The sequence below is a fragment of the Eublepharis macularius genome, chromosome 8, assembly GCF_028583425.1.
Source record: "Eublepharis macularius isolate TG4126 chromosome 8, MPM_Emac_v1.0, whole genome shotgun sequence".
Lineage (NCBI taxonomy): Eukaryota > Metazoa > Chordata > Lepidosauria > Squamata > Eublepharidae > Eublepharis > Eublepharis macularius.
Genome location: NC_072797.1, coordinates 28,172,490 through 28,198,840, shown reverse-complemented (window position 1 = coordinate 28,198,840; position 26,351 = coordinate 28,172,490). Strand labels below are relative to the sequence as shown.

Here is a 26,351-nt window from a genome sequence, read left to right as displayed (position 1 = left end):
TTACAGCCCCACACAAACCCAATTCCCCCCCAGCTGCCACACACAGACCCAAATCCCCACATTAGCCCCTCACAGACCCAAATCCACCCCCACCTGCCCCACACCCATAACCCCAGGAACAGGCTGGCAAAGGCCAGCCCTCTCCCTTTGTTCCCTATGCTGGGAACTTCTAAACTCTCTTTCCCTGGGCAATTCTGCACAGCCCAGGGGTGCCACAATGGTGGGCACACTTCTGAGTGCCAGCTGGTCCCTGTGAAAGAGCACCTGAACCACAGACACCCTCCCTCAAATTCCCCCACCACCTACAGAGATGGCTGGCCAGCCAGCCCCATTGTTCCCTATGATGGGAACCAACTGCACAACAAAGAATAAAACAAGAACAACACAAAATAAAGTTTTAAAAAAAATATTTTCTCCCTTCCAAAGTACAAGTAGGCAAAGCATTATGACACATTACACCAGCAGTCCCCCACACAGAAAAATTAAAACAAAACTCACTTAACATCAGAGAATCACAAAACACGATTCCTGTCAAAAACACTTTATTTCTTGAACAGCTTTAGGTTACACAGCAGGGGGGAACACCAAAGGGCATGGCAGCACTATCTTACACAAAAATAACACAACTCACTTAACATCAGAGAATCACAAAAGCACAATTCCTGTCAAAAACACTTTATTTCTTGAACAGCTTTAGGCTACACAGCAGGGGGGGGAACACCAAAGGGCATGGAAGCAGTATCTTACACAAAAATAACACAACTCACTTCACATTAAAGAATCACCCCAAAAAATTGCTGTCAAAAGCACTTTATTTCTGTAACTGCTTTAGGTTACACAGTAGGAAGGCACTACAGAGCAGGAAAGCAGTGTACTACACAAAAATAACACAACTCACTTCACATCAGAGAATCACACAAACACAATTGCTGTCAAAAACGGTGATGTGGGTTGTATTATTTTTTGTAGTACATTGCTATCATGCCCTGTTGTGCCCTCCTACTGTGTAACCTAAAGCTGTTCAAGAAATAAAGTGTTTTTGCCAGGAATTGTGTTTTTGTGATTCTCTGATGTTAAGTGAGTTGTGTTATTTTTGTGTAAGATACTGCTGCCATGCCCTTTGGTGTTCCCCCCTGCTGTGTAACCTAAAGCTGTTCAAGAAATAAAGTGTTTTTGACAGGAATTGTGTTTTTGTGATTCTCTGATGTTAAGTGAGTTGTGTTATTTTTGTGTAAGATAGTGCTGCCATGCCCTTTGGTGTTCCCCCCTGCTGTGTAACCTATAGCTGTTCAAGAAATAAAGTGTTTTTGACAGGAATTGTGCTTTGTGATTCTCTGATGTTAAATGAGTTGTGTTATTTTTCTGTGTGGGGGACTGCTGGTGTAATGTGTCATAATGCTTTGCCTACTTGTACTTTGGAAGGGAGAAAAAAAATTAAAACTTTATTTTGTGTTGTTCTTGTTTTATTCTTTGTTGTGCAGTTGGTTCCCATCATAGGGAACAATGGGGCTGGCTGGCCAGCCATCTCTGTAGGTGGTGGGGGAATTTGAGGGAGGGTGTCTGTGGTTCAGGTGCTCTTTCACAGGGACCAGCTGGCACTCAGAAGTGTGCCCACCATTGTGGCACCCCTGGGAAAGAGAGTTTAGAAGTTCCCAGCATAGGGAACAAAGGGAGAGGGCTGGCCTTTGCCAGCCTGTTCCTGGGGTTATGGGTGTGGGGCAGGTGGGGGTGGATTTGGGTCTGTGAGGGGCTAATGTGGGGATTTGGGTCTGTGTGTGGCAGCTGGGGGGGAATTGGGTTTGTGTGGGGCTGTAAGGGGTGGACTTTAGGGGCTGAGAGGACCTACTTGGGGAGGCCATGAAATGGCCCCCCCAAGTGGGAGCAGTCTGAGCCTGGGTGGGGGGTGGGGGGAAGGGTGGGAGAAGGGCCCCTGAGGGCTTGGGGGCATTTTGCATGCAAAATGCCACCCCTGGCAACACAAGCCTCCCCCAGCTGTCAGTGGTAGAGATTAGAGCACCTACTTGGGGAGGCCATGAAATGGCCCCCCCAAGTGGGAGCAGGCTGAGCCTTGGTGGGGGGTGGGAGGAGGGGTGGGAGAAGGGCCCCTGAGGGTGAGGGGGCATTTTGCATGCAAAATGCCACCCCTGGCAAAGGAAGCCTGCTTCTTCATTTTTTCCCCATAGGAAATAATGAAGAAGATGAGTAGCAGCATGCTAACAATATGCTGCTCCTTAGCTTTCTTATGGGAGGATGGGGGGACCTGCTTTGGGGGGCCATAACATGGCCCCCCAAAGTCCAATCTGTCTGAAACCTGGGTGGTTGTTAGAGAAGGGTTACAGGAAGGTCCCCACCAATTTTGGGCTTATTCAGTGGGAAAATGCCTCCCCCAGACGTCCGGGAAGACGGAGGCATTTTCCCATTGAAAAGCCGAAAGAAAGCCGAAAGAATCCCGAAACGTTTCGGCTTTTTTCTTTCGGCTACCCGAAACGTTTCGGCATTCCCCGAAACGTTTCGGCATTCCCCGAAAGAAGCCGAAACACTTTTGTTTCGGCATTCTTTCGGCATTCTGAATGCCGAAACGCACATCCCTAGACTTCACCATTGCCAAGGTCTTAATTAGGGGCATAAAACTACGAGAACTGGGGATAGAAAACACAAGCCAAGCATCAGGCAGTGTACTATGGTGAGGAACAAGGCAGGGGTCAGTGCTATGAAGGAATTCTCACTGCTACTGAGTGACCTCACCCCATGGGCTTCTGCTCTTATCAGCATGCTTGAAAACTTTGTTCTCACCCTTATTCACTATAGATGCACACTAGCAGCAAGTCCTTCCAAACATCAGCAAAATATATGGCTCTTTAAGGAGTCTGTCACCCTGAAGGTTGGGCTCCATGACTCACCTAGGGGTAGATAATTTTAAGATATATGATGTGATGGACAGGACTAATTCCAGCTCTGCATCTCCCAGGGAGGCAGCCAGTGAGAGCTGGTGGAATGCTGGGCAAGTGACAGTTGAAAGTCCATCGGAAAATCAGTTAAGGCAGTTACTGGGGGAGAAAGTTTTTGGAAACTTCTAAGGGATACAGCAGGGATATTCCCTGTTGAACAACAATTTCTCTATGAAATTTAATATCATTCACTCCAGCATTCTATGTTGTAAATAGAATTTATTCTTGTTTCTGTTTTAACCCTGGCTGGCTTGAAGTTGTTAGCTGAGGGGAATTAAGATAAACACACACAAACCTCAAAACACTCTGGTCATGACTAATGGGCCTTAATTAAATAAACGGTGGCAGCATACATAGGAAGTAAACACTAAGATCCCTTTCCCCAACAGTTCTGGGCAGTAGTCATGAGAAATAAGCCATATTTCAGAGAAGTTTGTCCCCTATTACTCATCTTCTAGTTGAAGAACCCCTGAGGAACCTTGGAATACAGTTTCAAAACTGCTGTCCTAAATGAAGGGGTTAGGACTGCTGTGAGAATTGAAAGTAAAAAAAATGAGATTAAAAGCACATGATTGGAACAAAATACCACTTTGTTTTCTGGAGCTGAAAAGTAGACTGTGTTTTGAAACATTTCATTTATACAAGTTAAGAAGGCTCTAAAGCAGTAAAATGTCCGAAGTTGTACAAATGAAAATCTTTTGTACTTACACAAAAAAGAATCTTGTACACACATGATCAGTGTTTGGAACTACCCATATCTCCCCATGTTTGTGCAGATCAGGTGAAGTTATCACTGTAAGGAACAGAGACATGTATGAGCAACAAGCTTTGCATATTTGATGTTCTTGTGTAGAGACAGTATGCAATTTTAAAGATCACAGCAATGTAGTCTTATCATCGAAGTTCAGATATTCTTTGAACTTCCACTATTTTTGTTTGTTCCAGTAGGGGGCAATATTTCAGAATATGCCAGTTTGAGAAAACATGACCACATACAGACTGAGACGAGAGTCTTCTTTCACGGTGCTAGACTAGCAGCTTGTCTTAATGTTTGGATTATTTGTTTCTTATAAAAGTTTTTGTACTTTTTAAACAACAGAAAAATATTTGCATAATTCCTTTATTTCTAGGCGTAAACCTTTATCCTTTGTCTCTAATTTTTGTTCTAATAGCACATATGTGATCTACAGATCTTATTTATTTTGTCTTCTGCCAAATAATTCTGGATGTTCTACAGCTTAGTGGTAATATAGAGAATTCTGTTAGAGAATTCTCTCACAGGACTACATATCCCAGTTCCCAGTGGAGAAGGGATACCCATACAACTAGTTAGTTCCCTCAGTTAGTTATGTTGAATATTGGTCTGCTTACCTTCACATAAGGCTATACATTTTAAGTTTCGGCTTTGCAAAAACTGAGACTGCTGTCCTTTTTTCTGCGACTATGAATGAAAAGAGATGTTGGAGGAAAATGTGATTCCAAATACTTCAAACTGACTACATGCAACTTTGTAACTTGAACAGAAAGTAAGATATAAACATTCTTGCCAGAAGCACTGATATCCTCTCTGATCTTTCAAATATACAAATTTCATCACTCACGTCCAATAGTCCAATAACAGAGCAGATTTAATTCAATGTTTTGAGAGCGGCATCATGCCATTACAAGAGTTTACTTGCAGACAGATGGGTGAAATTCCAACTTTCCATCACATCTGTGGCTCTGTTCCTTTGATGTATCATGCATTATTCTCCAGTACTGAAACTCAGCTCTCTTGAATTATTTGTATTACACTGTTATTTTGTATGCATTTTACTGTTTTTAATACACTGCTCTCTAATTTTGTAATCCACTTTGATTGCATCATTATTCTATTGTTCTTATCACATTGTTTTTAATTGTGAGATCCATTTTGAGTCTTAGCAAGAAAGGCAGACTATAAATGAAGTGAGTAAGTACAGAAATAAAATCAAGAGGTATTTTTGCAGTTCTCTTTGAATGGACGAATTAGCTATTATTATTAGTCCATCCACTGGGTTTTTATGAATCTGTCATGGCTGTAAATGCCACATGCAATTCTGGATAGAAATGGACTGCAGAACCAGCATACAGTAACAGGCAACAGAGGAATAGCTATTTATGTAATTGTATCACACACATACACATTTTGGATTTGCATCACCTGCAGATTGCCCTTCTGGATCTTGTATTCCACACACACCCCAACCTTTTGCATATTCACAAGCAAGCATGAGATAACAAACACATAAACCCCAAAGTAAATGTCTTTCCAAAATGCTTTGTGTATTTTTTTTTTACCTGTAACACACTGCTGTTTTTACTGCCTGAAGCAGGCTCATCCTTAGCTGACACCTTCTGCTGTTTCTTGTTCATCCCTAAAGACATTAGATTTACATCAGAAAGGATGGTGCATAAAATGTCAGATGTTACACTTCGTCTGTGTGGAGACAGCGAACGGACAGAGATGCCACTGCTTCTTCACAGCAGCCCACAATTCTGGCGATTTACCACATTTGACACAGCCAATTAAGATCCCAGAAAAAGAGTGTGTTCAAAAGCCAATCTCTGCTTTGCAAAAATCACTGGGCCCTACTCTGAGGATGTGCATGGCTATGACTGGGGCAGTGTATGCAGAGACATCTTTTCCCCCAGGTAGATCTGTAGCACATTCCAGATCAGGAATCTACCCATGGGGGAGGGACAATGAGAAGTATTGGAAGAAAGCATACCACTAAATTCCACCACAGCCATTACTGAGCCAGCGTGGTGTAGGTAGTTAAGAGTTTTGGAATGGCATCTGGGAGACCCATGCACAACTCCCCACTCCGCTTTGGAAGATCACTGGGTGACTTTGGGCCAGTCACACACACACTAACCTACCACACAGGGTTGTTGTGGGGATAAAACGTGAAGGAGAGGAGAACTTTGTAAGCCAGCTTGGGTCTCCATTGCAGAGAAAGGTGGAGTATAAATGAAGTCAAACAAAACATAAATGAACGAATGGACAAATTAATGCTGCAGCCTTGGATGCAGCTGCCTTCTAAGCATTTTCAGAACATATCCAGAATGGCCCATTTTGAAACTAGCTAGAAGCTTCTGTTCTGACAAAGGGCCACCATCTAACCACACCACCGGCACTTATAACAACGGCAACAGCAACAACAGTGTGCTTATATACTGCTCTTCTAGACCGATTAGTGCCCACTCAGAAAAGTGAACAAAATCAGTGTTATTGTTATCTCCACAAGGCAGCTAGAGAGCTTGGGCTGAGAGGAGCGGTTTGTCCAAGGCCACCTGCTGAGCTCATGGCACTCATGGGATTTGAACCAGCAGAGTGCTAACCCACAGCCCAACCATTTAACCACTATGCTATGGTAGCTCTCACTTGAATCACAGGAGGCTGTGGGAGGGGAGGGTATCCAGTCTCTTCTCTCTTCTGAGGTTATTGTTTAGGAAGTCTCAAGAGATTTAGCCCCCATTTCTATTCAAGGATCCCACATGGCTCTCCATTACCTGGATCTTGCTGTGATCTCCTACTGCATTAATATGGTTGGCCTACATCTTTGCATTGTGTTGCTTATTGTATGCAGATTTAAATCATCTTATGGCCCCAGGTAGGATCTCTCTTTAGCCAACTGCCTTGTGTCAGCACACGTTCTGTCCTCTCACACTTTAGCTTGGCCAGATACTCTCTCCTGTCAATCACTCTCTTGTTACCCCTCCAAGACTCAATTCAGCAAGTTGGAAGTGCTTTTTTATCTTCAAGCCAGGGCAATGTCAGGATCCAAAAAAGCTCTGGCCAGCCCAACAGCCAAAAGTACAGGACAGTGTCAGAAGCAGTTCAACTCAAGATGGCCTCCAGGAATCACACCAAACAGGACCCTGTAGACTTGGGTTGGAAGCCCTGTTGGGGGAGGGAGGGGGGAACTTCTTCCCCAGAAGAAATGCGTAGACATGGACGATCTCTTTGTTTTGTGATGATCCAGTACGAGGAATGAAATTCATGAGCAAATTCCTGAATATTCCCTTCTGGAATGAAAGGGATGGCAGGAGAGAATCCAGCAAAGAACAACAGGAGTCTCTGGGAATGTTCTTTTGTCACAATGTGGAGACAAAACAAACTGGTGCAGTGATGTCACTGGCCAAGGCAGTATGATTAGTGAAAGGAATAATCCGCTGTGCATCCCTGCTGTCTTGTGCAATACAGTTTAGGCCCCTTCACTGGAGGGGTGGTGGTGGTTTCTGTTGGGTGGGCTGAACATTAGTCTGTAATTTCCTTTCTGGACCACACCTCTCACATCTTAAGAACAAAGGGGGAAACTTCATTGTGGCAGATCAGTGCCTCTTTACATTTCCCCATATTGGAATGGATTCCATATAAATAAATTGTACTGAAAGAAACCTGTAGGAACAGAGCTGGGCTTATGAAGACCAGGGAGAGGAGCTAAACTTGGTGGAATTTATGGATTTCCATGAAGGCCCCCTATTTTTCCTCCCAAACACTGCTTATCACAGACACAGTCACATGGCATAGGGACATTCCTAGGCTGCTCTAGAAGGGGCGGCCACTCAGCAGTAGAGCATCTATTTTGCACACAAAAAAGCCTCTGGTTCAAGACCTAGCATCTCCCATTCAAAAGGATTCCTCTGCCCACAACCCTGAAGAGCTGCTGCTGGTCAGAGCAGACAATATTGACCTAGATAGACTAATGGTCTGACCCTGAATAAGGCAGCTTTGTGTGTATGAATGTGTTAATTTGCGTGCCCCATGACCACCAATATACCAGATCACACGAGATGAGGGTTTACTGCCACCACTAGTCTGACTATGCTGGTCTGTGCTAGGTCTGAAGCTTCTGCTGCAGCTTCTACAAACCACTTTGACATTTGGGTGCAGTGGAATGGAACCTTTTATAGAGCAGAACCAAGCCTCCATTCTTAATGGGAAGCAGCTCTTGGGGCGGGAGAGAGGGGGAATGCTGCCTGGCACAGGTTTGCTCACATCAGTCCTGTATTTTTTTTCTCCCCTGCACAGTCTGAAATTGTCTATGCTTCACTGGTTACAGACTCTGGCTTTGACACAGATCGCTGAAACGATTGATGTCTCCCCAACTCATTGTTACCTGGCTTGGAGTCGAAATCTGCATAGCTCACAATGCTTGAAGGTATTTACAGGTATTATGTGTCCAACAGTATTTTTCCACCAAGTTCTTCTGCAGCTCAGAATGCAAAATGAATTATGTAAAACGCATCCCTCCTAGAAACCTCCAGTGTTTATGTAAATGCATTTAACACTAAAGTGCTCTGGGAGGATTTATTTATAAATTTTTGCCTTCTCACCATTTGCAGAAAAGGTCAAGTAAATAAAGATAAAGATGGGTGATCCTAAGCACTGTTACACCCTTCTAAGTTCATTGAAGTGATTGGGCTTAGAAGGATGCAACTCATCTTAGAATTACAATTTCTAAAAAGCGTTTGACTTGCAGGGGATTGGCCAGCTTCCTGGAATTTGAGTACACAGGCTCCAGGATTGCATAGCTTCCTTTCCAAAGGGAGCTCTAGGGTATCCTTGGGCTGGTTGATCATTTCATGGTTCCTTCATATTTTTGGGTATTTGCTTAGTTGCCTTGAAGGTATGGTTTGTGTCTAGGACTTGGGCTAAAGTCGATAGAGAACTCTTGGAAGAACACATTTTCCTTCCTGAGCATTCTTAAATGATGCCTGTAACTGGGAAGCATTTTTCCAAATGAGATGTGAGAAGTTCATTAGACTTTTGGTGAGTAATGTTGGACAAAAGCAATTTGCTGGGTTCTGATTTCTGACTCTGTCAGTTTATACTCATATTCTACCCATTCCTGTTCATACTACAGATTCTGAGCTTACAGCAAGATTCTGAGATGGAATGCACACCTGGCCTGGATCAGATATCCCCTCCCTTCCAAAATCATTTGCAAGGAAGTACTCCAACAGCACAAATATCCCTTTTTTCCAACTCTTGTCCATAGGAAGAATGTGGAAGGAAAAACCCTTGCTAACAGATGACTCAGCATTGAAGCAGGTATATTAAAGCTAGAGATGGGCACGAACCAAAATACGAACCAAAGTTCGTGATGAACCAGGCCGGGGTGCGTGGTTTGTGAACCAGCGGTTCGTCAGAGCCCATTTCTGACGAACCACCATGAACTTTAGGCTTGTTCATTTGGTTTGCTTTTTGGTTTGTCACTGCAGACAGCCTGGCACCAATCAATCAGTTTCCTAGCAACAGGGGATAGACTTCCTGCAGATCTTCTGCTGACCTGGAAGTGACCTTCTGCTGGCCCGGAAGTGACGATTTTCTGACCTGGATGTGACATTTTCACGAACCAAACGAACTGGTTTGCAAACTGGGGCAGGTTTGTGAAAGTTTGTGGTTCGTGGTTCATGAAATGTGATGAACCATGAACCTCACAGTTCGTTTTTTTCTGGTTTGTGCCCATCTCTAATTAAAATACATTCTCTGTACTGTATCCCCCCAAATGTAGAATGACTTATCAATATCACCTGAGTAACCAAAAGATATGCTTGACAATGGACTAAGGTAGATCCCACTTCCAAACATTGCACCATGGAGCTGAAACGCAGAAATAAGAAAAAAACAAAAACTCTCAAAAGCTCTTCTTAATTTCCATTTGCTATATTTTCCAAAATATATGTTGTAGTATATACATTATCCTAGCCTAATGCACAACTTTGAATTTATCAAAACTTCAGCAAGGCAAGAAATGTCACAGGGAAAGTTTTCTGTTGCATGTTTTCCTGAACGCTGTGGGAACTGAATGAAATGGATCCATATGACACAGGATATTCTGCCAGACATTATCTGTGATCTAGTGCCCCTTTTCTTAAGCTAGTAGCTCTCTGAAGATGCAACTATGTGCATTGACATCAACCCATGTAGAGCAGGAGTGGACACAAGTGCGCTGGCCCTGCTTGTGTGCAATTGCTGATTCAGGCGAATAAGGTCTGCATATGTATGAGAATCTGCATAGGTGCCCTATCTATGACTGGAAACATGAGCATTCCTGATCACAGAAATGCAGTCCACACACGCCCTTGGATCCAACCGCATTTCTACACATGGAAGGATTTCCATCCACGGAGGATGACTTTTTCACTTCACCATCCCACTGCAGCAAAACATGCCCCTGAAATGATGGTCCTGGGCGGACAGAGGACCTGGGAGCTTAACAAGAGGGAAGGGAGAAATTCACACTTCATGGGAAGAAATTCTTCCATCGACAGAAATGCTCTGTTGGATCCAAGGCCAGTGACCATGTATAAGCAGGGGTGAGGGCAGCATGTTTGAACCCCCCCCCATATATGTCATTTTTTTCAACACATGTTATTCATAGGGGGCTACTGACAGAAGTGAAGAAAAATTCTCTTCTTGTTATTCTGTTGTTTCAGACTTCTGTTACTTTTGACACATTCTGACATCTTAGGAGCAGTGACAGGTGACACTCAGATACATTAATATTATCCTCAAGTGTTTTTTTTTTTTTGCTTGTTTTCTTTTACCCAAAGTAGCAACAAAGAGCTGCCATCTGGATGAGAAAATGTGTGGAACGCTTATCTCTTTCCCTTCAGGCTATATTTCTTATCTAAATTTGCCCCGTAGGGGAAGAGATACAAGTGCCTCTATAGGGACAAAGAAAAGATATAAATACCTCAAAAAATCCACTCTGTTAATATTTAGAATCTGTCTCTACTGGTTATTTGTTGCCTTTCAATGGTTAATGATCAAACTATTTTGCTATTGTATTTTTTAAATTTTCTTTTTAGACTCACTCTGAGTCACCTTGTGTCCTTAACTGGATAAAGGTGAGCAAGAAATGTCCCAAATAAACGAATACATTTCCATATAGGTAAAAAGCAGCTTGGAGAAAGCAGTTTTGAGAAGAAAAAAGTGCCTCCTTGAAAGATATCAGTGCCCTCTTGCCCAAAGCCCACGAATGGCAGAAAGAATTGAGCTGACCTCTGCCATTTTGAAAATGGAACTTAGCTTTGTCCTGTCTCCATATGGGTGACAGAGTAAGGGCCAAGCTACACATGACGAATGACACTTGAACGGCAAGTGGATTGAGTGGAGGGCAAGTGAACAGGGAGAAATACACTTGCCGTTCAAGTGTCATTCGTCATGTGTAGCTTGGCCCTAAGTGTCCACAAAGACATACCTCCAACACCCACTCCAGATTAAAATATATTTATTTCTTCTCCGGCTTAAAGGGGAAAGCCCCAGGAATGCTATGTGTCATGCTAGGAATGAGCATGCTGTTATGTGGACATTCCCTTTAATGTAGGGGCTTCCTGCTTTCCAAGCAGGGGGAAAAAATTCTATGCATGACAGAACCTGCAGTCACATGTAGAGCCATCATGGTGTAGTAGAGTATTGGACTAAGATCTCGGACACCCAGGTTCGAATCTCTTCTCTGCCACAGAAGCTTGCTGGGTGAACCAGGGCCAGCCACACACTCTTAGCCTAAACTGCCTCACAGTATTGTTGTGAGGACAAAATGGAAGAGGGAAAACAAAAATGTATGCTGATTTTGGTTCCTATTGGGGGAATGACACAGTTACAGTTACCTTCTTTTTGGTTGTTGGTTTTGTCGATCTATTTGTATTGTATATGCACATTGTTTGTACATGTAAGGGAGAAGCAAATTTGAAATGTGGATTTTTCATGCTTAAACAGCAACTATAAGAAATTCAAATTCATCTCTTTCTGCTTCTAGCTCAGAAAGGGAGGCAACCACACAGCAAAGCACAGGGGACTTCCTATGTACTGTACTGCATAACTGAGTGAGCTTATCTCATACTTTGGACTTGGTGAAAAGGATGGCTAACCTTGATTTGTGCTATTTCGAAGAGCAGGGGGCAAATATGAAGAAACGGGGTTAGAAACTGCAATGTCATTGCTCTGATTATACAACAATTGCTTGAAATTGTGGCGCCCCGCTGCTTACCTTATGTGACTCATGCCCACAACCTTCTAATGAGCCCCATCAGGTTTTATTGCATTACCTGCAGCCTTGTATTGGAAGCCACCACTAAGCCATTCCTCAGGATGGAGTGCCAGTTTTCAATGTGTGACCCACTTCAAAACAAAACAAAACAGAAGGCATATTGGTACGGTTATAAATCCAATCAGAATTAATTCAGCAATGATGTGCAGCTTACAGGAAATATCTTTCTTTTAGAATATGGATGTGGAACTTTTTTTGGGGTTTTTTTTTTTTGTATGTGGCTCATTTTGTGCTTGGCTGTGGAAACTGCCGTGCCAGCTTTTGCTGATCTTCATCTCCTATCTTTCAATACTCACTGAAATGCAAAGGTACTTCCATAGAGATTCTTAGCAGCTCTGAAATTAGATTCTTTGGCTGGTGGACTGCTGAGCAGAAGGAACTGATGGGGAGTGTGCATAAACTTCAATTGCTGAAAAAGAAGAGAAACAATGAGCTAAAACAAGAGGAATGAGAGTGAAATTCTTATTGGTCGAGCATTCAGGAGCTGGCACTTAGCAGCAATTTTAAGATTCATGTCCTAGAAACTTTCAATGTGTTATGTGCACGGCACATTTTCATATTTTTGCAAAGTAGCACATTTAGTGTCAGTGAATCAATGAAGTGGGGGGAATCTTGCTGGACGCTTATGCTGTGATAGTAGATAACACTGGTAAGTATCCTGCTGATCCATAAAGCCAAGACTGAAGTCTTCCTCTAGCCTAAGGTGCCTGTCTTCAACTTCAATAGCTTTTCCTACAATGGAAGGACCACTAAAATGGGAGGGAATTGCCTTAGGTAGGATAACTAAGGTAGGATACCTTCTCTCCATCTTTTTGTTCTCCTGGATGCTGTTGCTTCTTCTTGATGCCATGTCCCCTTCTCCTGAGACCTTAGTGAGCTTTGTCTCATTTGTGTATAGTGGAGTTTCATCTTTCTGGCTGTGGCCATCCACATGTTTATGAGAGTCTATTATTACATCACCACTCAGACTCAATCTTGTAAGATTTCAGAAGCTAAGCAGGGTTGATCTTGGTTACTACTTGGATGGGAGATCACCAAGGGAGTCTAGGGTTGCTATGCAGAGGCAGGAAATGGCGAACCACCTCTGAATATCTTTTGCTTTGAAAACTCTGCAGGGTCAACGCAAGTCAGTTGATACTCAATGGCAAAAAAGTCATCACATCACTGTATCAATCAAGGTATACTGCTGTGACCTCAATGAGAAAATTCCATGGATAACCACAGCCAATGGGATTAAATGACAGCAAGGGCAAATGTCACTGAGTACAGTAAATAAGATTCAAAGAATGGGAATCCATTGGCAACAAGAGCTGATATTGACAAATATTAGATGTTATATTCTGTAGAATTGCTCTTCCCTAGTACACACATGCGTGGTACTTAAAGGCCATTCTTTTTTATTCATTTTATTTTATTTTAACTTCATTTATAGCCCTCCTTTCTTTCCATTGGGGGCCCAAGGTGGCTTACATAATTCCCCTCTCCTCCATTTTATTTTCACAACAACTCTGTGAGAGAGTGACTGGCCCAAGGTCAAGGTCAACCAGCAAGCTTCCATGGCAGCGTGGGGATTTGAACCTGGGTCTTCCAGATCTTAGTCCAACACTCTAACCACTACACAATCCTGGTTCTGTATATATGTATAGGCCATTACCTGAAACAAAATTGCTTTCTACCTTGTCTGGGGATCATCCCAGACTCAGAACAATTGCCTCCTCCCACCCCACAGAGCAATGGCAGCGGACACAGCAGCCCAAGACACTCATGGTGGGGCTTGCTTATCCCTCAACAACCCCACCAGCAATGGAGAGCAAGCAAGGAGGTCACGAGGCACTTGGAGTGAGGGCTTGCTGATGCAGACAAGCCAGCAGCATTCCCAGGCAGCAGGGAACAGCACGCTGGCCAACAACATAATCAGCTGGTGTCTCACCCAGCCTTGCTCTGAAAAACTCCTGTCCTGCTTAGTAGCAGAGACTGAGCCTTGGCACTGCCCAGAGACAGCTAGGGCATGCTGGAGAACCCCTTGGCAAGGTGGGGAAGTGTAAGCAGGTGATGCCTGCAGAAACGGCTGGGAATGTAGCCCTTATCCCTGGATGGCCCAATATGGAGGCAGCATGAGCTTGGGGGGGCCCTGCAGGAGTGGAGTCAGACATTGGGCCAGACAAGACCCCTACCCCCTATTTAGGTGCAACCCCAGGGCATGGCTAAGGAGGTGGGGCTAGTACTAGCTGAGATAATGGGGAGGGGTATAAAGGAGGTCTTCAGTAACCAGACCAGAAAGGAGAAGGGAGTGCTAGTCCAGGATGCTGAGGGGCCTGAGCTCCTGGGAAGGAAGTACCATAGGGACCAGGATGACAGCTCCCCTCTCAGTATCCTTCCAGTCTGAGACCTGGAGAGCAACATGGGCAAGGGGTTTTGCCAATCCCCCGTAACAGTCTGAATAAGCATGTTCACGTGTTTGCAAGGATGTAGTAACAGAGATGAGATCCAACCCCCCAGAAGGAGGCTTTTCATATGCCTATTATTATTTATTATGATGCAGCAGAAGGGGTTTGAGTTAAATTGGGAAATTGCCCGGTAAATGAATTGACTGAAAGTCCAGTTAATTGAAACCAAATGGGGCTTATATAACAAAATGGGAAGCATATTCCAGGAACTGGAAATAATGTAGAGCCTCCTAGATGACTGAGACGAGAGGTTTGATAGTCCATCCCAATTAGAAGGGATTGGGTAAAACCTCTGTCAGTAATTGAGATGGGAAGTAAACCCCCGGAAAGTGCATTTCAGTGCCTTGCCATGGGATGGTTTTGTTTTTTGCTTTACTTTTCTACCTCTTACTGATCGGCTCTGTCTTAAATCTGTCATTTTGCTTTTAATCTTTGAAGAAGAGTAAAGAGTAATAGCTCCATGCAGGGCAAAAACAGGCTAACTCATTTGATTGTTATGTTGGGTGGTTATTAATTGTAAACCCTGGCCCAGATAGCTCAGGCTAGCCCAATCTTTTCAGATCACAGAAGCTAAGTAGGGTCGGCACTGGTTAGTACTTGGAGGGGAGCCCACGGCGGTTGTTATGCAGAGGTAGGCAATGGCAAATCATCTCTGTTAGTCTCTTGCCTTGAAAACTCCAATGAGATTGCCATAAATTGGCTGCCACTCAATGGCATTTTATGCACATATTAACTGTAAGCTCATATTGAACAAGATTAGCATGCAGTGAAGGATTACTGAGTTAAGAGTCAACAGAATTTGTTTTAAGAGCTTGAAAAGTTTTTTGTTTTTTTTTTAGATTGAGGGGATCAGCAACACAGAAATTACTGGGTTAACCTTGAGGTCAGAAGTCTTCCTTTATGCATGGCACAGAATCTATTATTTTAACAAACAAAATAAATAGTTAAGAAGTCTGATAGTTGTGTCAGGTTCTTTTCCAAGTGAGTTTCCTCTCTCAGTTCAAGGCTTAAAAGATCCCCTGAAATTTTCCAAGTGTTTGAGTCTTGGAAGACACAGATTGTTAACACATACTTGACATTTCTGAACTTGAATGAGAAGCTGAAGCTTCTAATCTAACTGTTTATGAGTATTTTCTCATTTACAAACATAGAATTTCACCACTGACTCCAACTTATATGGAACTTGTCTTTCATGGGCCACAAACATTGAGTTTGGGGTGAAACAACTAGCCAAGAAACCAAGATTCCCAGTTCAAACTTTGAATTTGGCATTTCCAAACGCTGCAAATTGATATCCATGAAAGACAAAGTTGCAAAATTTGTGCTTGTGAGGTAATATTTTCTGCTTCATCTCTCATTTTAAATCAGTCCACTAATTAAACACCACTTTAAAAACTATCTTGTGAATAGAAGTGAAGTACCTCCGAGACTCATACAACAAAGACCCTTGAAAAGAAAAAGACTAGCTGGAGTATTATAATTAGTTTATGGGGATGAATTGAGCAATTGATGTCAGCTGCAAGAGGATTACGATCAGCAGTGACATGACACTGTCAACAGGAAATGACATGATCTGCCCCTGTAGAAGATGCCCTCAGCTCTGTTATAAAGAAGAAGCATGCAGAGACATTCACAGCCACTATTCAGAGGCCAGAAGGTAAGCGAGCGGCTTTCTTGCATTCTTGTTCATCAGTCGAACAGTCAATGGGCTTAGAAGGGTATAACTGGGCATATCACTGCACTGAACGAGCAACAGAATTTCCCCAGGACCTGGCAAAACAGCTACGATCCTTGTGGCCGACCACAACAAGCCAACACAGACCTTGAAATCATTCCAGGGTTGGGCTATCTATAACTGATAAAAATCCCAGAAGGATTCACCTATCAGCATCTATTACTGCCATTCAATAGGCTGGACAGGTCTGAGCTTCTGGTAGTGGTACTTGTGAAAGTTAGGGCCAAACTACACAAGATATGTAGATTAGCTATGAAAAGTATCTGTGGGGCACCGGTATGGAATAGGGTTAAGTCATCCCTCCATGCCATTTCTCCCAATTCAAATACCTCTCTCTGCTTCCTTAAGGCCCAGCAGGAGAACGGTAGGCACCATATGGGTATCTCTCTTATTTTATATAATTTCAAGCATCTGTTGGGAAGGCATTTTCTACTGAGGGAGAGCCCACTTTTCATAATGCCATGGCTTTGATCCTTATGCCTCTCTGTAAATGTTTTTCCATGCTAAATCACATTTCTGGAACTCCATTTGCAGAAATTCAATTATGTATAATTTGGACCTTACTCTTAAAAGTGAACACACTCTGTTTACAACATGAGCCTTTAACATAATGAATTTTGATGCTCACATGATGAGGACAAAATAAATTTGATGCAGATTTCAACATACATGCTAGTTTATATTTATTGATTTGATTGATTTACAGCCCACCTTTCTCACTGTTCTGGGTTAACCTAATTATTTGGAATGTGATATGATTGATTAACACATATACAGTTTATGACTTTGTATATGTCTGCCTGAAGACCCCCAGGTGTCAACCAAAACATCTTGGTGCAATTTACTTGTTTCCACATTACTTTGCTGTTTCTGGGACTACAAAATGTTCCTTAGTCACACCATCAATCAAGAGAAATAAATGTTATGGTGCCCAGTAGAGGTAGGCACAGACCAAAAAATGGTCCAGAATTTGACACAGACAGTCCCAGTTTGACATTCGCTAACAGGCGGGTCATGGGATGCGTGTTTTTCACGGACACGACGACTGGTCCATTGGTCTGTGAATCCAGACATCCTAGCGCCAAGCAATCAATTCCCTAGGCAACATAGTGGAGTTGCCTGCAGAACTTCTGCTGCCTTTAGATAACCTCAATCTTAGCCTGAAAACCTTGATAGGCAGCTCTGACTGCCAACTAGAGAGCTCCCATTATTCTCTATGAGAGCAAGCAGTATATATAACACCCAGTGCTGAGCCGTGGTTTCACTTTCCAGCTGGCAATTACCGAGGGAGAAACTGCTTGTTGTGGGAGTTTTTTTGAATTGTGTGAGAGGGAGGCTTGGGGCTTGTGCTGCAGCAAGGCTCTGGGAGCAAGCTTATTGGGTTTAATTGGCTGAGGAATCACTCTCCTGTTTAATTCTTTTATTTCAATTCTTATTTACTTGTGGGGTGGTGGGTTAGTCTAGGGCTCTCCCCCAACCCAGTCTCAGAGCTGCAGTAAGGCACTGGGTACAAGCTTATTGGGCTCCTTGAGGGCTCATTCTTCTGTTTCATTTTTTTTCTTTCAATTCTTATTTGCTTGTGGGGTTTTGGGTTAGGACAATGCACAGCTTGCTCCCCCACTTGAAAGTCTTCTAAGGGCCTCTTGCTCCAAGAGACAGCTGCCACCCCCCACCACTGCAGCCTCCGTATCTCCTCACAGAGGTCCGGCTTTCTCCATTGGTGGAGCTTCTCATTATGGAATGCAATGTTGATGTGCAATGGAGACCTGCCAATGCCTGGCTGTCCACATCTGCCTCCTCCCAATTTTTGTCTGTCCCTCACAAAATCCTCACTTTCATCCTCCCTTCCATATCTGTCCCCTCAAGATGTCTGCCCCCCCCCAAGAGTCCTGTCTTTTAGTCTCCCCATGCTCAGGTCTGCCTCTTCATGATGATTTTTCTCCCTCCCAGAGTTGGTGCTTCCAGCCCATTGGGGAGATTTCTATTCCCCCAAGAAGGCTCTCCTTCCCCCCAGGATTAACCTCCCCTCATGGATCATTTCTGTCCTTTCCTGTACTGGGATATTCCTGTATCCCCGAAGAACATCCACTCTTTCCTCCCAAATTTAACCTCCTCTCATAGATTGTCTCTGTCCTCATGTCCTTTAAAAGAATATTCCTCCTGTCTCCCCAAAAACATCTCCTTGACTGTCTCCTCAAAGAGTACTTCTCTCCCTCTGCATTCTAGCCCCAGAGCAGGTTTTTTGCTCCCAGGAACCATCATTCCATTCTAGGGGCCATCATTCTGTTCTCAGAGGAAGATTCTCCAACTCAAGCCAACATTTTCATTGCAACTTTTTGGTGCTGCAAGCCAATGCAAGTCAATTGGCATTTGCAACTCCTATTTATATCAACTGGAAGTTTCCTGAGGGAGGCCACTATGGGGGGGGGGGGTCTGTAACCCGGACATGCAAACTGCAATCTAGTGCAAACTTCAAGGGTGGCTGGAGGAGAGCCTGCTGAAGACTCGCTGCAAGTATGGCATCTCTGAGTGTGAAAGGGGCAGTCCTAGGCCTCCCAAAAGTGATGGACCACAGACTGATGAACCAGTCCACAAACAGGGGCGGGTCCATGAAAAGTTTGTGGTCCGTGAAACACGATGGACCATGGACCTATGGTCTGTGGTTTTTTCCCAATCCGTTCCCATATCTAGTGCCCAGGCATTCATCCAATCATGTCCCCTTCATCTGGAGATATTGAAGGATGACTGGAACACATTATACTGAGAGGCAGAGCCATAAATGTAGTTCAGAAAGAGAAGAGAGATATCTGATAATCAGATAAAAATACTTTGCACAAATTAGCTGCAAGATTTAGTTATTAATACCTATCTAAACAAACTGGACTCTACATGCCTAAGTGAACACCTCTGCTATAATACACTGAACTGTGTCATTAATTGATTTCCCATTTGAAAAATTCTGAAGAATATTAAAGAAATGCAAACTAAAACCAACTACAGATGCAATTTTATAATATATTCAGTACAGGATGGATCCAAACCATCAGGTTTCCTCATGACTTCAGTAACCACATCAAAGCTGGGTCATCTGAAGGTCCCAAAATGGATTTTCTGCTGTATCCCACTTAAAAGCAGTAATTAGAGCAAGGCTTCTTTAGCATCACATGAGAGTGGCACTATAGTAAAATTCAAATCAAATCGAGGAATCCATTGTTTTTAGGATACTATTGAACTTACCCTGTTCACAGGTAACTTCACAATATGTGATCTATTACTTGAAATAACCCTGGAAAACAAAGAAACATAAGAAAACCAAACAAGGAAGTCACTCATGGTCACCATCACTCCATTCCTTTCAGCCCATACAACCAAACTACTCCACAAATAAACTGTCTCTCTCATCCTAAAGTTGCTTGGCCATTGGTCATTGCTGTAAACTGCCTTAAGCACCAAATATGGTGGAGAGGTGGTATATAAGTTAAATAAATAAATAAAATTGGTATCAACTGGCCAAGAAGTAATGTGAACTTTATCACACATCACTTACAGATGTGTCTTATCGTATGAGGCACAGTGATTTTATATATGGGAGTTGGATCCAGCCAGCTTTTCAGTCCATCTTGCCCAGTTCTCCTCCTCATTACAGTTCCTGCCCTGCATGGCTTTCGTCCATGCAGGTCTTATGAGTTTCAGCATCAGCTTTCCAGAGCTCAAAGGAGACCTCCTCCTCTCCTTTTCCCCAGTGGTAAAGCTGCTTGGATCTAACCCATGGGGCCATGCACAACTTAGAATTTATTCAAGGGTTTGATCCAGTGCTCAAGAAGCCTCTGTCATTCTCAAACTAATGTAAGGCATGATGCGTCCATAGGACTCACTTGTGCCCTTAAACTCCCCAATACGGTGTCAACTACAACAGTCGGTCAATTTTGTGTAACAGGAAGTCCATGCGTGCTTTACATATGTCCATTCAGTGGCCCTGCTGGTTCACGTGTAAGCAATTCGTACATGTGTAGTCTCTGAGAAGTGGAGCTTCTGAATTAATAGATAGAAGGATATATTGGTTTCCCAGTACAACAAATGGTTTCCCAATGCACTCCCACATTGCACACCCAACGAGAAAGGGGATGGAAGAGTTAAAAGGCTCCGCTGAGCACCATGAACATCTCATCATTCTTCATGTTAACTGACAGTGTGAATCAGCTAACAACAAATCATAACTCTGCAGGATTAACTAGATACATATTTAAACATTTGGCACATTATCGAAGCAGGCCTTACCACTGCAGAAGAGGATGAGCCAGGGGATCTTGTTTGTCCATCTGCTTTTTTATTTCTAAATAAGGGGCCTGGGAAATATTAACAGCAGTTAATAAGAGTGTTGCTATTAGTCGAGAGATGTTCCGCAATCTAACAGAAGCGAGTTTGGATCCTCCCACTCCTACAATGTTGCGACAGGTTCCACTGAAAGTTTCACCTCAGGCAGAATTCAGCGGCAGCTCAAAAAACAACTTTTGGGGGGATGTCAGTGCAGAGGCTAGTCTTGTCAACGCACTACGAAGCATTGATTGCAACTTACCAAGGCCTTTGTCAAGTATGCCGCATTCAGAATACCCATTTCCTTACAAAAATTGTAAACCACAACAAAACTCAAGGTGGCTTTATTTCCAAACTCTGACATTTAATAGCCAAGCAAATCCACACAATGCAGCCATCTGTAAATACAACTTTGGGTTCTGCAAAGTCAGGGATCCCTTTATCAGGGTCAGGAGTGCTTGAAGGGCAGAAAACCTCGGCCTCCCAATTTCCCTCCATTGCTAGCTGCTTTGCCACCCGGCCCAAGACCCACATCTCTATTTGCAAAGGAACCTAAAGCTCCTTCACCGCAAGCAACACTTTGCCCACCCTGATCTGCACTGAGAAACAGCAGCTGGGGTTTAAATTTAGTGACAAAGTATGTAGTTTCACTCTGGTCTTTCACAAGGCCCGGAAGACTCTTTAACATTTGTACATTTCAGTTCTGTTTCAGGCATACATTAACTAACAAAACAATGAACCAAAACTTTCGAAACGGTGATAAAGAAATTATTGTTTGGGGGTCAGGGAATAGATATCTATCAACATCAAACATATAATGGTTCAAAAAGAAGTAGAGCCACATTCTAGATTCATAACAGAAACTCGTTATCAGTTTTTCAACTGAATTTTGTGTTCCTCGCATGGAAATCTTATGTAATGAGCCCTCTTTTGTTACAGGCTCCTAAAATAAAAAAAAACTTTCAGACAACCGGCAGAAGAAAGGCTCGGTGAAGTGCTCTGTTTACCCCAAGTTAACATCTTACTTGATAAGCTATTCTGCTACTGTGCACCTCAAAGAAGCATGTAAGAATTCAGCTTCCACGGATTATTCAGAAGACTGACTATATAAACCTTCCCCAAACTTCCTTTCCCATTTTGTTTCAGTGAACCGGGTGGTAGTCATTATGAAGCCATCAGCGGAAAGAAATCTTGGAAAACATTAAGCAAGCATCACTGAATCTCAGCCTATAGTTAACACAATGGAAGTGAGCCCTCTGAGTATATTGGATCCCTGCCAGTTTGCTGAGGTCAGGCTTAATATCAAAGGCCTGTACGAAAGAAAGAGGGGCCCTGACGCATATGATATAGTCTTGCGCTGTGATAGACCTACTGTGGCATGAAGTGAAAAAGAAGATGAACTTTGTTTTAGGTATGTCTTTAGGTCTGTCAGCAGCACATTTATTGCTGGGTCTCTTTTTATCTGGAGATTTACTCAGAAAGGAGAATAAATTACGGATTTTATGGGTGACAGCAATAGCCAAAACACTAGCACTGCAGTGTTGGAAATCCAATTCTATACCACATATAGAGCATTGGAAAGAAGGGATGTTGGACTTATCTATAAAAGAACATACAGAGTTTTCCAGAAGAGATTTGTACATGAAACATTTGGTTGGAAGTTTCACAGCTATATGGCTTGGGATGATTACTGTATTTTTGTGCTCCCTTTCCCTTACAAAAAAATTGTGGAGGGAAATGCTTATAAATTTGTGTTTACAACAAATACTTGTTGCAAATTTCTTTAAAAATGAAGCCATCACCATGCAGATGGACACAAAATCGATGCTTCTTTTTAGGGAAGAAATAGATTTGGCTGTGAAAGTGTATTTTTTTAAGGAAATAAAATGCATGAGCTAGTGACTGATCAGTGTTCCGTGCCACTGAGACTGAGAAAAAGCTACCCCCATACTACTGCTGCCACCCCACCCCCATGAAATGAAGAACTCTGTTTATTTCAACGGGGCCATTTGGGCTTTCTGTGCCTGTCTTCTAGGTCATTGATTTTATGTTGCTGCTTGCTGGACTCTGTAAGTCGATGAGCTTTCATTGCGGATCTCTATTTAAAACACACATACCCACACACCAAAAACACAATTGTACAAACAAATGCTACAAAAATCATCAACCCATGCACCTTGCTTACTATTAAGAGCAAAATGAGTTTTATGCCTACCTGTGTCATTTCTCTTATAGAAGTAATACTATCCAGTGCTTTCATGACTCGGTCATAATTCTTCTTCTACAGTGGAACAAATTAATAGATTTTTGCTCTCCAAAATTGTATTTTATAACAGTGTACCCATTAAGTAAAGAAGTCTTTACACAATGTGCATATATGACTCATAATAATGTTCCACTATAACATCTTACACCTACAAATTCATCTATCTGCTCAGCCACTGGGCCAGCATGGACAGGCAAGGCATAGCTTGTGGCTTTATTTAGGTATGTCCTTAGGTCTGCTGAAGTTAGAGCCCAGCGAGATTTGCTATTCTTCCATTGGGCCTATAAGACAGAGATGTTCCACCAGGCGTATGGCCGAGGTCAGGGTGGCAGCACGCTTTCTTGTTGGTCTCCTGCTGAGGGTGCGCTGAAACCCCTCACCCTGGTTTTCCACTGATATGTTTAATGCTGTCTTACCAGTTCCCAGCTCATGCAAACAGCATACTTCACAATAAAGAAAAGCAAAGACTCTCAGGCTTGCAGTGCAATCCTAAAAAAGTTAGATTATTCTAAATTCGCTGAAGCAAATGGGCTTAGAAGGGCATAACTCTGCTTAAGATGGCACTGCTGGAAACAAAGACAGAATGAACAAAAGAAAGAAATAACTCAGCTGCTCCATATACATTCCCATCTTGTGGTGGACATTTCGCTAGCTATATATTATCAATAACTTCATGGACTAGATCTGTAATAGAAATGTTTGGGGAGGGGGGATAGCTCAGTGGCAGGACTTTGCATGTATAAGGACTCCAGTTTTGTTTATTGCATGATTGGTTAAAAAGGTTTACCAGTACTGACCAAGACTTTAGTTGAGGACCTTGAATAGCTCCTGCTGCCACTCAGCACACTTGATAGACTAATGATCTGACTTTGCCTAATAATGGTATTTAACAAATAAAACTTAACAAATATTAAGGGCATAGAGTTTTAGGTTATTTTAAGCTGGGTTTTAGTTCATGCATTCTGGTTGTGAAAGCTCTAATCCACAGTACTTGCAAAATGAATGGAGACTGATAGCAGTTAGGGGACATTATTATGTTTGCTACACACAATACAAAACCTATGACATTTTTTAAAATGTCAGATGAAAACAAAAGCAAACCACAGTGAACATATTTACCCTGGGATTAAAGGCCAGCATCTGAGGGTCATTCGGGTCAACGACAGAAGGATATGGCTCAAAAATGACAACTTTCCTAGGTGATTCTAATGCAGAACGACACATGGAGACCAACAAGTCTACAACCTAGAAAATAAAATACAGAAGCATAAGTAAATGCTTTTGCAGGAAACAATATTGGATGTTCACCATTGATACTTTTGCCACTGAGTACCAGACCCATGTTTTAACATACTAAGGTTACAGGCAGCTCTAGCAGCAGGGAAGAGACCCCTGTGCTGCCGTGGAAGCTTGGCTAAGGAAGGAGCTGCTGGCCTTCAGAGAGCCAAGCTACAAGAGGAGGAGCACATGAAAAGAGTCACAATGTTTGCAGGAAAACAGTTTTAAAAGCGATCAGAAGGCTTTGTCAATTTCCCCTCTCTACAGAGCCAGGGAGATTGCTTCTCAGATACTTTGTTAATTTCCTCTTTGCCTCCCAAAGGCTCTGTCAGTTTCACCTCCCCTTCTAAGAGGCGAAGAGGAAATAAACCCTCTGGGCAGGGATCTCCCTGGCTCTATAGAGAGGGGAAATTGACAAAGCCTTCCGATCTCTTTTAAGACTCAGCTCCCCGACTAACATTGCAACTCTCTTCACATGTCATTTGTCTCTGGTAGCTTTGCTCTGAATTGCAGCATCACAATAACAGGTGGCTAGTTGGTTATACTGCACCACAGGTCAGGTGAAATAAGGTCAGGTGAAATAAGGAACCAAAGGGTTTCCACCTGGTTCTGGGAAGCTGCTTCTGAAGTTGACCGCTGCTCAGCCTCCGAGACTGGCCCCTCTGATGACATCTAGGCTGCTTTTGGACTGCCTATCACTTCTTGCCTTTGAACCTGCAGCTAAGGCACTACTGCTGCCATCCTAAGGAGAGGTACCCCCTTCTGAGTCCATGAATGTCACTGGGCTTAGAGGGAAGCAAGTCCACTCAGTAATTGACACTGTATGGAGACAGAGCAGGAAGTAGAATGTTTGTAGATGAGCTCATGGAATCTCTGTCCCAACTTCTCTGCTGGACATATGATCATTAATGTAAACTCTGGGTAGCCCTGGCAAATTGTTAAGTATTCGAGGGTAAAGGGGCAGGAGAACTTGAGCTAAGCATGGCATTCTTTGGTCCTCTCCTAACTGGAGGCCCAGGCTGAAATCAATCATATGATCAGCAGTGTTTTACCAGCTGGGAGTTGATTTCAATGGGCTTAAGACTGGAATAACTGTACATAGGATTTCATTGCAAAACACTTTTAAAAAGTCATGTCAAAATGGCACTCACTGGATTATGGGGAGTGGCAATAGGACACCAGCCACACACTCCTCAAGAGTGTTTACTAACTTGAGTAGACCTGGAAGGGTATAACTCTTCCCAGGATGATATTGTATATGTATCTTTCGTACCATTTTAAAGTCACAGGGCTGCCAATGGTTCATTTCCACTTGCTTCTAAAGTACACTACCTTAAACTACATTAATTAAAAGTGTAAGACACAAAACAGAAGTTCTGTTAATGTCTTTGCTGCTTTTAGCCTAGATAGCTGGGAGACGAAATGTCTAGAGTTTCAAAAGGGAAGTGAGATGATAGCTGTGAGATACTGGTGGGTCAGACATGCCATTGCTGGGCTGGCAGGACTAAACACCTATCAGTTTATTAAACGATCTATTTAATGGGTTGGATCCAGACTAAACTTTCCATCGGCAGTATGAAACTTTCCTGGTTCTACCTCCCACTGCAGTGTACTTATTTGCCTCTGGATGGAAGAGAATCCCAAGGAATGATAAGAAGGGGGTCTGCAGTAGGAAGAGGGAATTGGTGGAAATTACAAAATTAATTGGGATCCAACCCAGTATGTCGATGTTCAACAACAGTCACATTTCTCCATTTCTTTCATATATTAAGTCATATGTTCAGTTACTTAAAAATAACCAAAAAACCCCAATCTTTTTTAGGGCTGAGTTGAACTCGGGGGGGGGGGTAATTTTGAACCCTTCTGCTCATTAATAACCTCCCCCCGCCCACAACGTATTCAGGCAGCCATGCTCCTACACACTTCCAACACCAGCTGCCTAGACAGCCCTTCCCAGTATTGTTTCATAGACGCTGTTGGGGCATCCCTGACTCTTAGCTAGCAGCCCCACGGAGCAGCTGCATTAGCACTATTTTATTTTATTTTCAAATTAGTCCCCTTTTTCTGGAACAATTTATCACATTGAGATCTGGCTCCATAACAGGGTTGTTGAAGAATGTAGAAGCAGATTAAAAGCAACATTCCGCATTAGCTTAATTTGCTCTTAGTGACATTATTATGTAGCTGAATCTTATTGGCTACCTGATAGCATCATTGCCCCGCCCCCAAGACAGTGATGCTAGTGCAGCAACTAGTCAGAGCAGTGAATACTACAAAATT

The 26,351-nt window shown here is 42.9% G+C and overlaps 1 protein-coding gene across 1 annotated transcript in view; it reads right to left on the bottom strand.

The window, feature by feature from the left end:
- PARP8 (poly(ADP-ribose) polymerase family member 8) overlaps positions 1-26,351 on the bottom strand; it is a 184,000-nt gene that overhangs the window by 2,739 nt on the left and 154,910 nt on the right. Inside the window, exons 16-25 of the mRNA XM_054986734.1 lie at positions 23,913-24,038; positions 22,743-22,808; positions 20,492-20,559; positions 19,451-19,499; positions 12,328-12,440; positions 12,030-12,102; positions 9,510-9,579; positions 5,268-5,344; positions 4,320-4,389; positions 3,657-3,741 (exon numbers count right to left, since the gene is read on the bottom strand). Of these exons, the coding sequence (XP_054842709.1) occupies positions 3,657-3,741; positions 4,320-4,389; positions 5,268-5,344; positions 9,510-9,579; positions 12,030-12,102; positions 12,328-12,440; positions 19,451-19,499; positions 20,492-20,559; positions 22,743-22,808; positions 23,913-24,038 (797 nt within the window). The remainder of the gene's footprint in view (positions 1-3,656; positions 3,742-4,319; positions 4,390-5,267; positions 5,345-9,509; positions 9,580-12,029; positions 12,103-12,327; positions 12,441-19,450; positions 19,500-20,491; positions 20,560-22,742; positions 22,809-23,912; positions 24,039-26,351) is intronic.